The sequence below is a fragment of the Choloepus didactylus genome, chromosome 20 (assembly GCF_015220235.1).
Source record: "Choloepus didactylus isolate mChoDid1 chromosome 20, mChoDid1.pri, whole genome shotgun sequence".
NCBI classification, from domain to species: Eukaryota; Metazoa; Chordata; class Mammalia; order Pilosa; family Megalonychidae; genus Choloepus; species Choloepus didactylus.
In genome coordinates, this window is record NC_051326.1 from 17743044 (window position 1) to 17756858 (window position 13815).

At 45.0% G+C, this 13815-nt stretch overlaps 1 protein-coding gene across 1 annotated transcript in view; it reads right to left on the bottom strand.

The window, feature by feature from the left end:
* The window catches only part of ALK (ALK receptor tyrosine kinase), a 725024-nt gene that overhangs the window by 111294 nt on the left and 599915 nt on the right, over positions 1 to 13815 (bottom strand). Inside the window, exon 9 of the mRNA XM_037813067.1 lies at positions 381 to 550. Within this exon, the coding sequence (XP_037668995.1) occupies positions 381 to 550 (170 nt within the window). The remainder of the gene's footprint in view (positions 1 to 380; positions 551 to 13815) is intronic.

Below are 13815 nucleotides of genomic sequence, written 5' to 3' on the forward strand. Positions count from 1 at the left end.
ATATAAAGTAAGGATTAATTAAAATGACAAATGAGCAAATAAGGTAAAATCCACCAAGTGAGAGAAAATGCTATACACATGTAAAGCCTGATTGTTTGGGAGTGATGTGGGTTGTTCAGTTCAGTTTTTTCTCTTCCTACAAATATTCGAGGCAGCCAATCAGACAGGGTCAGAAATGAGGGAGACGGGTGCCATGGGGAATCTCCATGCTCCCTGTAAGCCTGCCGGAAGCATGTGTGTGCATGCGCTGGTGCATGTGTGTGTGCACGTGTGTGTGTGTGTGTCTTGGGTGGAAGCAGTGGTGGGGGTGGAGGAAGACATGGGCCCCTCCTGCATTTCGGCTGATAGAGGGAAGGGGGCTGAAGGGGGTGGGTACCTACCTGTCCGACACGTTGAGGAGAGGCAGCACTGTCCACTGCCACAGGCTCAAGCCTTCATTGGTGGCCACATGCCAGACCATCCTGCTTTGTTCCTTCCCAGTTTTGTTCTCTACCAGCACTAAAGAGAGGTTTCCCCTTAGGTCTCCACTGATGAGCCAGGACATTCGGAGCTGTGAGGGAGGGAAGAGCCAGGAGAACACGGTGTTAATGTTAAAAGGAAACCTGAGGTCCCCTTCCTGGGGTTCTTAATTGAAGCCTAATAGACTTTGCTGGAGAAGCAGCTGAGGTCTCCCCAGTGATGACAGCTGGATACCACGGCCTGACTTCGCTCACTGTCCCTCACCTTTTCATTAAGTTGCAAGGAGCTAGGGAGGGGCAACTGCTGGGAAAATCTGATGCTTGGTTTAGGCGTATGCTTTCCTCCTAAATTTCACAAGATGGTGCCTCTGAGAGCAAATCAACATCAACGCATCATTCAGTGAACCACCCAGAGAAGAGCCAAAGATCTGTGGCTCCAATTCACTTTGTGACCTTGGGCAAGGAATTTCTTGACTTATATTATTTTCCTGATTTAATCATGTTAGTCCTTCTCCAAATACTTTAATCATCTTATTTCAACGGTACTATAGTCCATGTCACTTGTTAACTAATTGCAGACCCTAGGACTTGATATCTGTGGTACTCGGAAGGCAAAGGTTAGACAAAAGTCTACATATCAAGATCTTTTAATATGGTTGTCTCTCAGAATGAAGATGTACTTTGCCAAAAGGAAGCTACAGCCTTCTGTTCTCATAGTATCTTTATTAAAGGTTTCTATGGAATGGTTCCCTGGACATTATATTTGAAAGGAAATTGTAACTAATAATTTTCCTGAGAAAGTTTAGGTACAGTTTTGCCCAGAGGCAGTTATACTATAAAGAAGGTCTCTGGTCTTTGTGTTTAAAATAATAGAGGTTGTATGTTTGAAAGAAGCAACCTATAAACATTTAAAACTTGGAGCAACTACATCATATCATTGTCCAAAACATTCCTGTTCAGATCCAGTAATAAAAAACGGCTAATGTAGAAAGGAAGATAAAATACATCGTATGGCCCGCTGAAGTTTCCATCAGCTATGGAGCCATGTTTCCTCTGATTCGCATTGTTGAACATGTGCTTCCTGGTAAAACATTCCTTTGTCTCCCTGGGTTCATGGCTACCTTACAATTTGATCAAGGAAGTTAAGTCCCAGGAAGTGCTGAAGCTAAAGCCTTCTTGTTCCCTTGTGTGCAAACCCTTGGCTAACAAGGTTACCCCTGGGCACTGGAGTCTCCAGGTTCTACTACTGAACCTGGTAAAAGTCTGGTCTATTACCATTGCCTCTTCACTTATATCTTTCCCATTCCCCCACATCCAGTGTACCAAATACTTGTCTCCATTAAGAACTCCCAGGATAATTTAATGAATTGGTTAATTTTTTTTCTGGCCCACTTGGCTTTCCTGTGCAATCTGGCTGCCAATGATTGGGACATTTTAACCCCACCCTGTTAACCCCAAACTCTCTCAGTCCTCAGTCTGCTATGCAGTGCTCAGCTTGGGGAAATGCTCAATGCATCCTTTCTCTCCTTTTGCTCCTTGCTTAGGAATACTGCTGATTTGGGCTCCTATGAATTCAGGCATTGAACCACAATGCATTGGATGGTTGGTAGTTCTTATTCATCCAAAGTTGATTTCAACAATTGATTTCTAAGCACACTCAGCACAATGGGCATGAGTGCTTGCTGTAACTTCCTGGTTTCTCTACTCCTGCTGCGTTATTTTGATTCCTACCTTACTGAGAGGATGTACTAGATTAGGTGTAATTGCCTTTAGCCACTCCTCTTTTTTTTTTTTTTTAAACAACAGCATAGGTATCTATTTATCTACCCTCTCTTCCTTTCCTGTCTTAGAGGAAGATGTATCCTTCATTTTCTTCTGCGACAACCCCTTCCCAGTTTACCTCTCCCTGGTCCTTGAGCTCTTAATTATCGCTCCAGCGTTTTTAGAGTCTTTCTCCCTCCTGGCTCCTTTGTCTACAAATAAGATGAAGTTTCACCCATTCAGGAAAAATACCCTTTACTTGGTCCTCCTAGCTCCTCTGGCTTACAGCCTATTTTTGCACCTTCCTTCAGATGCTACCATCTTGGATAACTGGCAAGCAAAAGTTGCTCTATTTCCTTGTCACCCATTCTCTCTTTAAACTCTTTCATCCTGGCTCCTACTCGCATTATTCTAACAAAGTAACACCCACTACGTCCTTTATAAGTTGCTCTCTGAACTATTTCCATAGACTCCTATCATGCCTCCCCCTCTACTCTTTCTCCCTTATACATTATTTTGCATTTCTTTGTCACATTTTCCTGCCTATCACTGCCTGCCTTCTGTGACTCAGTGCTCAACAACCTTCAATGGTTTCTCATTCCTTATTAAATAAAAGCAAAACAGGCATTCATAGTTCTCTTTAATCTACGCAAATGAACTTTTTATGCATTCAATGAATATTTAGTGAGCACTTATGCTAAGCCACATGTATTCTCTACTCTAGAATGATCTTAGAGCTCTAGAATCAGAGAGCTGGGTAAAGAACCTACTCTTGCTATTTGGCCAAGCCATTTAATCTTTTTGAAGTCAGTTTCCTATTCTCTAAGATAGGAATGATTCTATTACTGTAGGGTTATAGTGAAAATTAAATGAGCTAATAAATCATATAACAAAATTTTTGGCTGAAGCACTGAGATAGCAGATATGACATTTAAAAGAGCTATTAGAGCCCTGTGGTGCAGCACTTTCAAAAGACATGGATGAAAACTGATTCTACAGTTCTCAACCCTCTTACCCATACCTTGGGCATAAAAAAGTTGGTGGTTGGCTATTCAGAGGGAGGCTTTGGGAAATGCTTTGGTGTACCATGAGTTCCACATCAGTCCCGCTAAGAAGGAGAGTGGGGAGGTGATTCTCTCTTTGTCCCAAGTCAAGAAAGAAAGGTTTTAAAGATACCGCATTGAGCACTTGATACTTATTTCCTACAGCTTGGGGACACAGCGGGTTAGTATCTACGCTCTACCTGGAACATCTAAGGTGTGAACAAGGGACTGGGTAGCTGCTCTGATGGCAGAGCCAAGGAGAAGTGGTACCATTAGGTGACCTACATTCCCAGAGTTTTCCAGGGCCAAAAAATGCATGAGTGCTGCACACAGAGGTTAGCCATGTTCAAGGGAGCACACTGTGGGGGCCGATTTAAACTTTATCCAACAGACCTGTTTGAAGGGGTAATAGACCTCAGTAAAAAAACAACACTGCATGTATCTTGAGATGCCCAAGGGCTGAAGAACGAGTAAGTGACCACATGGAATAGAGACACATATGCCATAGTCAGAGCAACTGCAGGTAAAAGATTCTCTGCAGAATCCCCATTGGAGAGAAGGGGAGACTCCAAAGAACCCACCAAGTGCCTCAAGAGAGCTCTGGTAAGCCTGGAACACTTTTCACATCCAGAGAGTACCAATGCCAGGTGGCCAGAGCAATCCCAGGCAAGTAAGAACTTTCTTGTTCTCTTTACTTCTTTTCCCTCCTATGCTTACAATCCTGAAGGGTCAGAAACCACAGTTAGCAAGATGACAGAAGAGAAGTAGTGGCTGTGTGGAGAGAGAGAGGTCATTGACCATATCCTTCCCCGGTTTCAGGCTCTCCATCTCCAATAGGCCCAAATCGGGCTGGGGGTGCAAGCGGGAAAGAAGCCCTGACTTTAAAGCAAGACTGAAGTTTTGACTGGAGTGGGCATTTTGGTTACTAAATAAGCCTGTGTTCCATTATTTGAAGTGACTGAAGAACTGTCTGCACTATCTTAGGGCGACCAGATAAGAAATGGGAGCAGGAGTTTCCATCCAGCAGCTGACACATGAGTACTCAATAAATGCCACCTTTGCACCTGCCTCACATTTTTCTGCTTCTGTGCTTTTGATCCTTCTATTTCCTCTAACTGCTCTTTCCTTCTCTCTCTTAAAAAATTAACTCTATTTTCTTTTAGGAAATCTCTTACTTTCATCCCTCTCAGAAATGCCCTCTTCCTCCTCTGAACTCATAACTGAGGCTGTTGGGAGCCTCACAGGACATAACTTTGCTACGTGTACTCTGTTCCCACTCCCTTGAACCATAGGTTCCTTTGGGAAGGGACTGTCTTCGTCATCGTGTACTCCTGGTAGCCCTGTGGGGGAGCACATGTGGTCAGAGCCGAGCAATGTCAGAATGAATACGAAAATATATATACAGGCAGACGCTCCCCTCTTCTCTGGGTTCTCCTTTCAGGCTCAGTAAATCCACTTTCCATCCTGTGAAGCTCCCTACTTCTTTCCTGCATTCTAGGAGTCAGATGCCAGGAAAGGGAGAGGATCCACACACTGTTCAGCCAAATGGCCATATTCTAAACTTCCCAGTTCTCAGCTGCTCTTGGGGAAATTAAGTCTGCTGGTGGCAAGAGCATGTCAGAGAGACGTAACCCTGTCCTGTACACACTGGGAAAGGGCCACCTGACTGCTGCACTTTCTCCATATTCCTGCACTCCATCTTTCTCCCAACCAGCCTGGGAGAGAGAGAGGAGAGAGGAGAGAGGAGAGAGGAGACAGGACTGGGCTGGCAGCTAATGGATGGTGCAAATTATGGTACCCTTAGCCTCCCAGGGAGGACCACCAGCACCCCTCTTGGTGTCAGTCCTTGAGGGAGAGGATCACCCATCCATTCAAAAAACATTTAGTGTGTACCTAATATGTGCTACCTACTGTGCACATCTTTCTTGCCTTCATAGAGCTTATTATCTAGTCAGGAAGTCAGAAATTAAACAAGTGATTACAAGTGTGTTGAGTACAGCAAAAGGGGAAAAAGTTGGAGCCACCTGATGCAACTTAATTGTTCATACTTTTGGATAAATAGGATAATTAAAAAATTGACTCTTCCTTCATATTATGATATTGCCATCTATGGTATAGCAGAAAACACATATTTATAGTCATGATTGAAGCCAAACAGTGCACTGAGTTTCAGCAATGTCTAGTTCTAGAAATACATGCCACAAGAGGTTTGGAGTCAGATCACAAATGGCAGCCAGTGAGTGCTTAGCAAATGTGTATTTTTTTGGCCATTCTTTTTTTTTAACCCACTGAGTATTTGGTAAGTTGAAGTAGCCAGATAGATACTCCTACTCAAGACACAAGCAGTCCAGCATCTACTGTCTTTCACTTGGCTGACTTCTCACCTGTAGTTATATTTCTAGTGACTTCCAAATTCTGCCTCTAGGAATCAGTTAGTGCTTTGCTACTAAAGTATGGTCCTTGGACTGGTTGCATCAGTGATACCTGAGGGTTATTAGAAATGTAGAATTTCTGGCCAACCCCAGACATACTGAAACAGAATTTACACAGAAGCACCGAGTTAGAGTACAGCCACTGGGGCCCATCCCTGGGCTTCTATGACTCATCTGCTACCTTTCTGGAATGCGCTGGAAGCAACTGCCCTTTGCATTGACATTCACTCTCCAGTGGCTGGTCAAACCATCGTTGTTTTCTCACCTGTTGACTATTGGAGTAAAAGACACACCTAGGTTTGTGCTCCAAGGTGAATGTATGTTAACTGTGTGACTTTAAGTTAACTGCTTGCCTTCTCTGAGCCTCTAATTTCTTACCCACAAATCTGTAAAAATAGCCATGCTTTCTCTGCCTGCCTTAAAGGGTGGTTATAAAGATTGAGTGAGATAAGGAAGAAGTAGAGCCCATGTGATATTGTGAATGGAATGATCAAACAATGGTTTTCAACTTTGACTGCAAATCAGAATCACCTGCGGAGCTTTCACAACCACCTGTGCACTGCCCCAGAGATTCTGATTTAATTGGTCTTGGGTAGGGCCTGCGCATCAGGAGTTTCTGAAAGCTCTCCAGGTGATTCTAAAGTGCAGCCCGGGTTGAGAACCCTGGGGAGATGAGACTACTTAGTGCAGGACATAGCCTGGCCCTCTCAGTGAGGGGTCCATTTTTGTCCTGGACTTTGAGTAAGAGGCAATTCTTAATAATGAAAAAGATGGCTTAAAATATGCCTGCCATCACCAATCTGTAGAGAGAGTGTTTTTCCTACAGGGAGAAAGCTGCAGACCCCAGCAGAGGCCGTCTCCCACTCCCAGACCAACTGGGGCAACCCTGCGAGGGGGAGATGTGCGAGTTGAGGGTGAGGTTAGCAAGATGGGGACCATTCCTTGGACGTACAGGGTAAGGTTCCCACCAGTTTCTTAATTAGAACTGGAGAATGATGTTAGTTATTGGTGAATATTCCTTATTAATTACTTGCATCTAAGTGTATGGAGCCACTGTATGTGTTCCCCAGGGAATACTGCAGACTTAAGTTCTTCTCAAAGTCTTCCCTTTTCCTTATACAGTCCGAAGTTAAAAAGCCCATGGAATATCATTATGTGTAGATCTGGCCTGTGTCCAGAGTGGGAAAAAAATGCTCTTGATCTGAATAAGTCCTATTTCTACTTGGGTGGCCAAAGGATATGAAATCATTCATTAATTGAAAGAAAGCTGTGCTAGGCACGTGCCTAGTTGCTGTGGTATTTTGTATGCACGACATTCGTGTAGGTATTATCACTCCCATTTTTCAGATGTGGAAACTGAGAGAGGTTAAGTCAGCCACCTGGGGCCACTGAGCCCATATGCTGAAGCCCAGGTTTCCACACTCGACTCCATGCTCCTTCTACTGAACCTGGAGTGCCGTGAACATATACTACATTATGGCGATACTTTAATGTCTTGAGAGGTATTGTGAATGAAGGTTTTCTAGATCCTCGTTCAAAGTGTAGCCCAAGGACCAGCAGCCTTGGCCTCACCCGGGAGCTTGTCAGAAATGCAGGATCCCAGGCACAATCCCAGACTAACTGAATCAGAATCTATATTTTAACAAGATCTTGTTCTAGAAACGCCTTCATATTGGGGGGATTAGAGGGACAATGGATTTTTAAACCCATTCTCAGCCTTTGCCCCTGCCAGACAATTAAGTCATATACATGTGTGTACATATATATATGTTACAAATGTATTTATACAAATATGGGAACTCCTTTACAAATCGTAAATAATATTTACAGGAAATAACACTTGTTAGCGCCTTTACCAATAAAAATTTTGATCCTTCTAGACATATCCTAGTAGATATAGGTTATAATTGACAGCTATAATAAACTCTTTTACATGCAGACAGCAAACGAGACGAGTGAAAAGAGACACCCCCGGGAGCACGTCGCCAGCAATTATATCTTCTGGCTCCAGCCGGCCCTTTCACGAGGGCCTTTTCTCCCCCCTCTCAGTGGGGCCTGATAGACTTTCCAATTATGCGCTACCAGTGTTTGTCATTTTATTAATTAAAGTTCTGTATGTAAAGCAGGAACAGGCATTGTGGCTAGACCTAACGCTATTATTTCCGTCATGGCCCTTTCCTCCTCCAGAGGTAATTACTGCAATTTTACGTCCAGAATATGCCCCATGCTGGCTGCGCATACCTTGTGGCAGCTTCAGAACAAATTCTTGAACCCATAAAAGAAATTCAGCATGGAATTCAGCTGAAGCTGGATAAAAGAGATTCAATGGTGTCATAAAATGTCCATTCTGCATACAATACCCCCAAATGTAGGAAATGTTATAAGGGAGAAGTGCCATCTTTCTTTGAATTTCCAAAAAGCTATATGAATTCCAGTAGCAGAGACAAACCAAGGATGGATGCTCTAGTGTGTATTTCACGTCAAAGAAGAAATACTTTTTAATGGGCAGAATGCACAAAGACGTAAGGTGCTTGCTGGGATGTGAGTGCAGGGTGCTCCTTGGGTATCTGCCCTGGGAGGTCTTTCAGCAAAGACAGGTCACCAGGCCTGGGCTTGTCAGGAACATCAACCTCTGGATGGAGGTTAAAACTCCACCTGCCCCCAACCTAATATTCCACAAGGATGTGATTCTGGGCATGAACTCATAATGTGAAGAGTTCCCAGATTTCAATGGGGTCCCTAATTTATTAATGGTCTAAACACATTAGCTGAGAGTAATGACTCACTGCGAAACTCAGTGGTTTTGAACAATTCTTCTAATTCACCTGGAAAAAATAAACACCAACTCTCTGGCTATAAATAGCCTAATGAAAAATCAACGCACCCCAGCAAGAAGCAGGCCAGATGCAAAGTTCCGATAACAAGCAAATTACACGTGGTGCTGGCAAGTCCTTGCATTTACAGAGGCTTAAAGAATGCTGGATTCCTGGTCACGGAGGAGACCTCAAAGACTAGATCCTTCCTGAAAACACCACCCCTTGTTTCCTTCTTTCTCAGGCATCACATTGAAGCTGGTAACTCCCAGCCAGGGAATCCACCCGCCCCCTTTGTAAAAAACATAGCCACAAAACCTGAAGGTAATACGTAAAAATAATAACCATGAATCCCTGGGTGGTGAGGTTATGGAGTTACAGACACTGTTTTCTTCTTTGGATTTCTCTTTCTTTTCTAAATTTTCTACAGTGAACATGTATGACTTTTGATGACTAGAAGAAAAAACAAAATAAATTTAGGGTCTGCAGCTACTCAAAGCATGTTTATAAAGATGAATTTTGATACACAAAAATGTAACATTAAGTGAAGACTGAAAACACAAAATGCCTCTATGGCATAACATCAAATTGGAATAAACCCTTTATCTATGGCTATGCTCAACTCCACATCTATCTGTCTGGAAAAGGAATGTACCAACAAAGTAACAGACATTATCTTTCGGGGGAGGGGGGAGGTAGGAAAGTGGGCAATTTCAGCTTTCTTCTTTGTACTTTACTGTACTGTCCTAATGTTCTAGTACTTTTGTAATCAGAGAAAACAATAAATGCTATGTTAAAAAAAGGCAGTGATGTCTTGGGACTTGCCCCTATGAAGCTCGTTACTGCAAAGGAGAGGCTAAACCTGCTTATAATTGTGCCTTAGAGTCTCCCCCTGAGTGCCTCTTTGTTGCTCAGATGTGGCCCTCTCTCTCTAACTAAGCCACCTCATCAAGTGATCTCACTGCCCTCCCCGCTATGTGGGACCTGACTCCCAGAAGTATAAATCTCCCTGGCAATGCAGGATATGACTCCCGGGGATGAATCTGGACCCAGCATCGTGGGATCGAGAACATCTTCTTGATCAAAAGTGGGATGCAAAATGAAACAAAGTAAAGTTTCAGTGGCTGAGAGATTCCAAATGGAGTCGAGAAGTCACTCAGGTGGGCACTCTTATGCACTATATAGATGACCCTTTTTAGGTTTTAATGCATTGGGATACCTAGAAGTAAATACCTGAAACTATCAAACTGCAACCCAGTAGCCTTGATTCTTGAAGACGATTGTATAACAATGTAGCTTACAAGAGGCGACAGTGTGATTATGAAAGCCTTGTGGATCGCACTCCCTTTATCCAGTGTATGGATGGATGAGTAGAAAAATGGGGACAAAAATTAAATGAAAAATAGGGTGGGAGAAGGGGTGTTTTGAGTGTTCTTCTTTACTTTTATTTTTTATTCTTATATTCACTTTTTCTGGTACAAGGAAAATGTTCAAAAAATAGATTGAGGTGATGAATGCACAACTATATGATGGTACTGTGAACAACTGACTGTACACTTTGGATGATTGCATGGTATGTGAATACATCTCAATTAAAATTGAATTAAAAAAAAAAGGCAGCAAGGGAGGATTCTAATACTGTTGAGAAGCAGGAAAGCAGAGTGCCGTCTTTTCACCCACTCAGGAGGAAGCAGGTTTCGTGCCTGAACCGTGGGTTTTGTGAGCGAGACCAGCGGAAGACAAGAGGGAGCTTCTGAGGCAAGAGAAGGGAGGTTCTGTGGACAGAACATGGGCTTGGGAATGGGAAAGAGTGGTTATGTTCTTATTTATTACATAATATCTCAGAGACTCAGATTCTTCATCTGCAAAATGGGACCAACAGGACGCTCCTTATAGAGTTACTGGGAGACTTTAAACAAGATGATGTGGGGCCCAGCTTAACAAATGTAGTTCATAAATGTTAGTTCATTTTCCTGTATTTCAGAGAATAGTGTGTTGGAGACAGAGTTCACAAAAAACATAATCGGACCACTGCCTGTGTGAAGGACCTGTATTAAAGATTTCAGTACAATTTCTTATTCCAGGTTCCCTAGAAATTTATCTTCCCAGTCTTACAGGGAAAAAAAAATGATGTTTTCTTCCAAGGTACATTATCATGGCGTGATCTTGGGCATACAGTCTCCTCTGTGTCTTGGTTTCTCTGTGTGTGATGGGGATGATGCTGAGAAACATCTTTGCAATTTTCCTGCCGGGGTACAGGACCAACTCTATCCAACGAAACTCCTTCGACCCTCCCAGAGAGCCACTGGAAAGAAAGCAGACTCCGGGCACAGGGGTGTCCGCAGGGCCCAGAACCATCTGGGAGTGTTTATTCCCTGACAGCTGGGGTGAGTCTGTGCTTTCAACAGGTGTCGCACTGCGCACGGGCCACACGGATGTGTTATAATGACTATGAGGGTCCACGATCAGTGTACAGCTTTGTGCCAGGTGCCAAGGAAGACTTTATTCACACCCCTGAGACTTGACAGTAATTCTTCATGATGTAATGTTAGTGGTATTAACTCTGCCTGCCCCAAAGGTATTAAATTATGTCCGACCACAATTACAATTGCTGTTGATTACTTTCGTCCTTAGCATGAATCTGGTAGTGGCAACCAAGTAACGGTAAGTGGTGATAGAACGCTGGGCTCCAGCCGCCCTCCGGTTCTGGGTAAGGAGTAGGAATTACTTGGCTCAGAAATCTCAGGTAGGGCCTCATTGGTTGGATCCTTGAGAATCAATGAGGAATATCCTTGTTAGCTTTTATCCTGGACCGGGATTATGCTTACAGTGGTGGGGAGGGTGCAACACAATTAATTAATTAGGTAAGCAGGTTTATTGGGCATGGCCTTCTGGTGCTCATGCTGGGCTCCACGGAAAAGGATGCCCCCCACCTGCCCACATGCAGCAAATTGACTGAGAGGAGAACTAGGAGCACACAATGTCTGAATGTATGTCAGCAGTGACCTCGTCGTGCCTGTGCAAAGTAAGCGGAAGGATCCTGTTCGCTGCTGCCATGGATAAAGTACTTTAGAGATTTACAGAGTTTTCACATTTTCATCTGATCCTCACTACAACCTCATGTAGCAAGTACAACCTTGAGGTATTTTTATCTTCAAGATCATGTGGCTCATGAGAGGTGGAGCTGGGATTTAAACCCAGGTGACCTAAGTCACATGCAGGGGACTTATGGAGCTTGTGGATTTGGCTTTGGAGTGGGACACACCCGGGTTTGAATCCTGCTCTGCTGCTTACCAGCAGGGTGGCCTTGGGCAAGTCCTGTAAGCTCCAAGCCTCAGGTTCACTGTCAGTAAGTGGGGCTAATAACTCCTCATGATTTTGCTTTGATTATAAGATAATGCACATGAAATGCTTAGCCCAGTGTCAGCCTTAGAAAGGGGATCGATATTCTAAACAGTCCTCTCTTTGGCTTTACAGGTACTAAAGTTCTTTTTCCCTGACCCCAGACTCATAGAAAGCTTCTTTCTCTAGGAATGCAAAGAATTGAATGTTTGAGCATTCCAGTTAAGAGTTTCAGCTTCCATTTTAATGCCACATAGCTGAGTGATCCATAAGAAACCTGGAGACCAGAACCTTTCATACCAAAAATAAGTTCTCTTAGTTTTTCTGTCAAGAACAAACCCCCAGATTCCCACGGTCTGTCTTTGCAGGCCAGGCTGCCTGGGGTACGGGCTGCGCTCAATACTTGCTGGTTCACTCCTGACCAGGGCCCTCTGAGTCCCCCTTACCCCTCCTGCCAGCTGTCTACACACGCACCCCAGCCAACTAAGCTCCATGCTGCCTCTGCGCATCCACCTGGCAGCCTTGACTGCAGTGGCCCACCCTTTCCCCCCAGAGCATGACCCCCCATGGATGGTCCATCCTGGGATGACTGACGAACGCCCTTTGGAGTCAGGTGAGTAGGATTTGAACCCTGGCCACTGCACTCCTTGGCTGTGCAACCTGGGGAAAGCTCTTTACCTTCCGAGACTCAGGTTCCTGAGGTTCTTCTCTGCCTGGATGTGGGGTGGGGAAAGGCTCTGTAATCTTTGAGGTATGGGGTTCATTATAATAGTGAAACTATTATAAGTTTATGGGATGGTGGTTTCTAGAAACTGAAAGTGGAGCTCCTAAATCTCTCACTCATCAGAGATTCTTTGGAAAAAGCCATTTGGAAAATGCCTCCGAGAACCACTTCCGGCCTCCCCCTGCCCCCCGCCATGCAAAGTAGGACATGCTCGGACCCCTGGACCCCTGTTGAAGGTTTCCATTGCTGGCATGTCAGCAGCTGCCAGAGGCAAGGACCCCTGTGGTTTCAGACGCAACATTAGGGTCAGGGAGATTTACAGGGCAGAGAGGGGGCAGCCCTGGCCGAGGCCGGTCTGAGCGGCCTCAGGCAGGGCAGATGCTTGTCCAAACGTGCCCTCTCCGGGTCTCACCGGGACCAGGGAGGACTGTGGGAGCTCACACAAGGCAGGGACCCATATGGGTTTGGGGAGAAGCCGTGGGGCAGAAGCACCTCCTCCGAGCCTCTAATAGGCGATACATATGCCTCTCGGGTGTCGGGGGGTGGGGGGACCCAGAGCCCCAGGACTCACAGGTACACCTCCCTGGGACATCGACCACTCGGGAATTGTGCTTTTGTATTTAAACGAACAGGTGTGTTAGGGAGGAAAATACAGAATTGGCATTTATTTTTGAGTTAAAAAAGAGGTTTTAAGAGAAAAGTCAGGCTTGTGATAGTCTGTTCTGGGCCACTCTGCCAGACCCCCTCCAAGGGGAGGTGACCTCCCTGCCTTGGCTCGCTCCCCACTACGCTGCTTGTCCTCGGGAGCCGGTCGCCTCATTTACGGCAGCTGCCCCAAGTGCAGCATCTCTCCTCGGGGGAAAGTGGGGGGGCCTTGGCTGCCAAGGACACCATCCTGCCCAGCATGGTCCTGGGTGACAGGTCTTCCTCCCTGGGCATTAGTTTCCCCATCTGTAAAAGGGTGACAGCACCTCTCCCATGTGGGGACGGGGCTGGGTGGGCAAAGCCTCTCTATAAACAGGTTGAGCCTATGCAAAGGCAAGGGGATATCTTTTTTTTTTTTTTAGATATCTGCTGGGAATGGGGGGAAGGAAGGGGAGGGCAGTGGAGGCAAAGGAACTTTTGCCAGATCGGAAGAAAGTGCTCCCTGGCCCTGGCACAGTGGGGATGGTGGAATGGGGTGGCAGGCCCCATCGGCTGCAGGTAGCACGTTAGCTTCCTTGAACCCCAGTCACCGAGCTG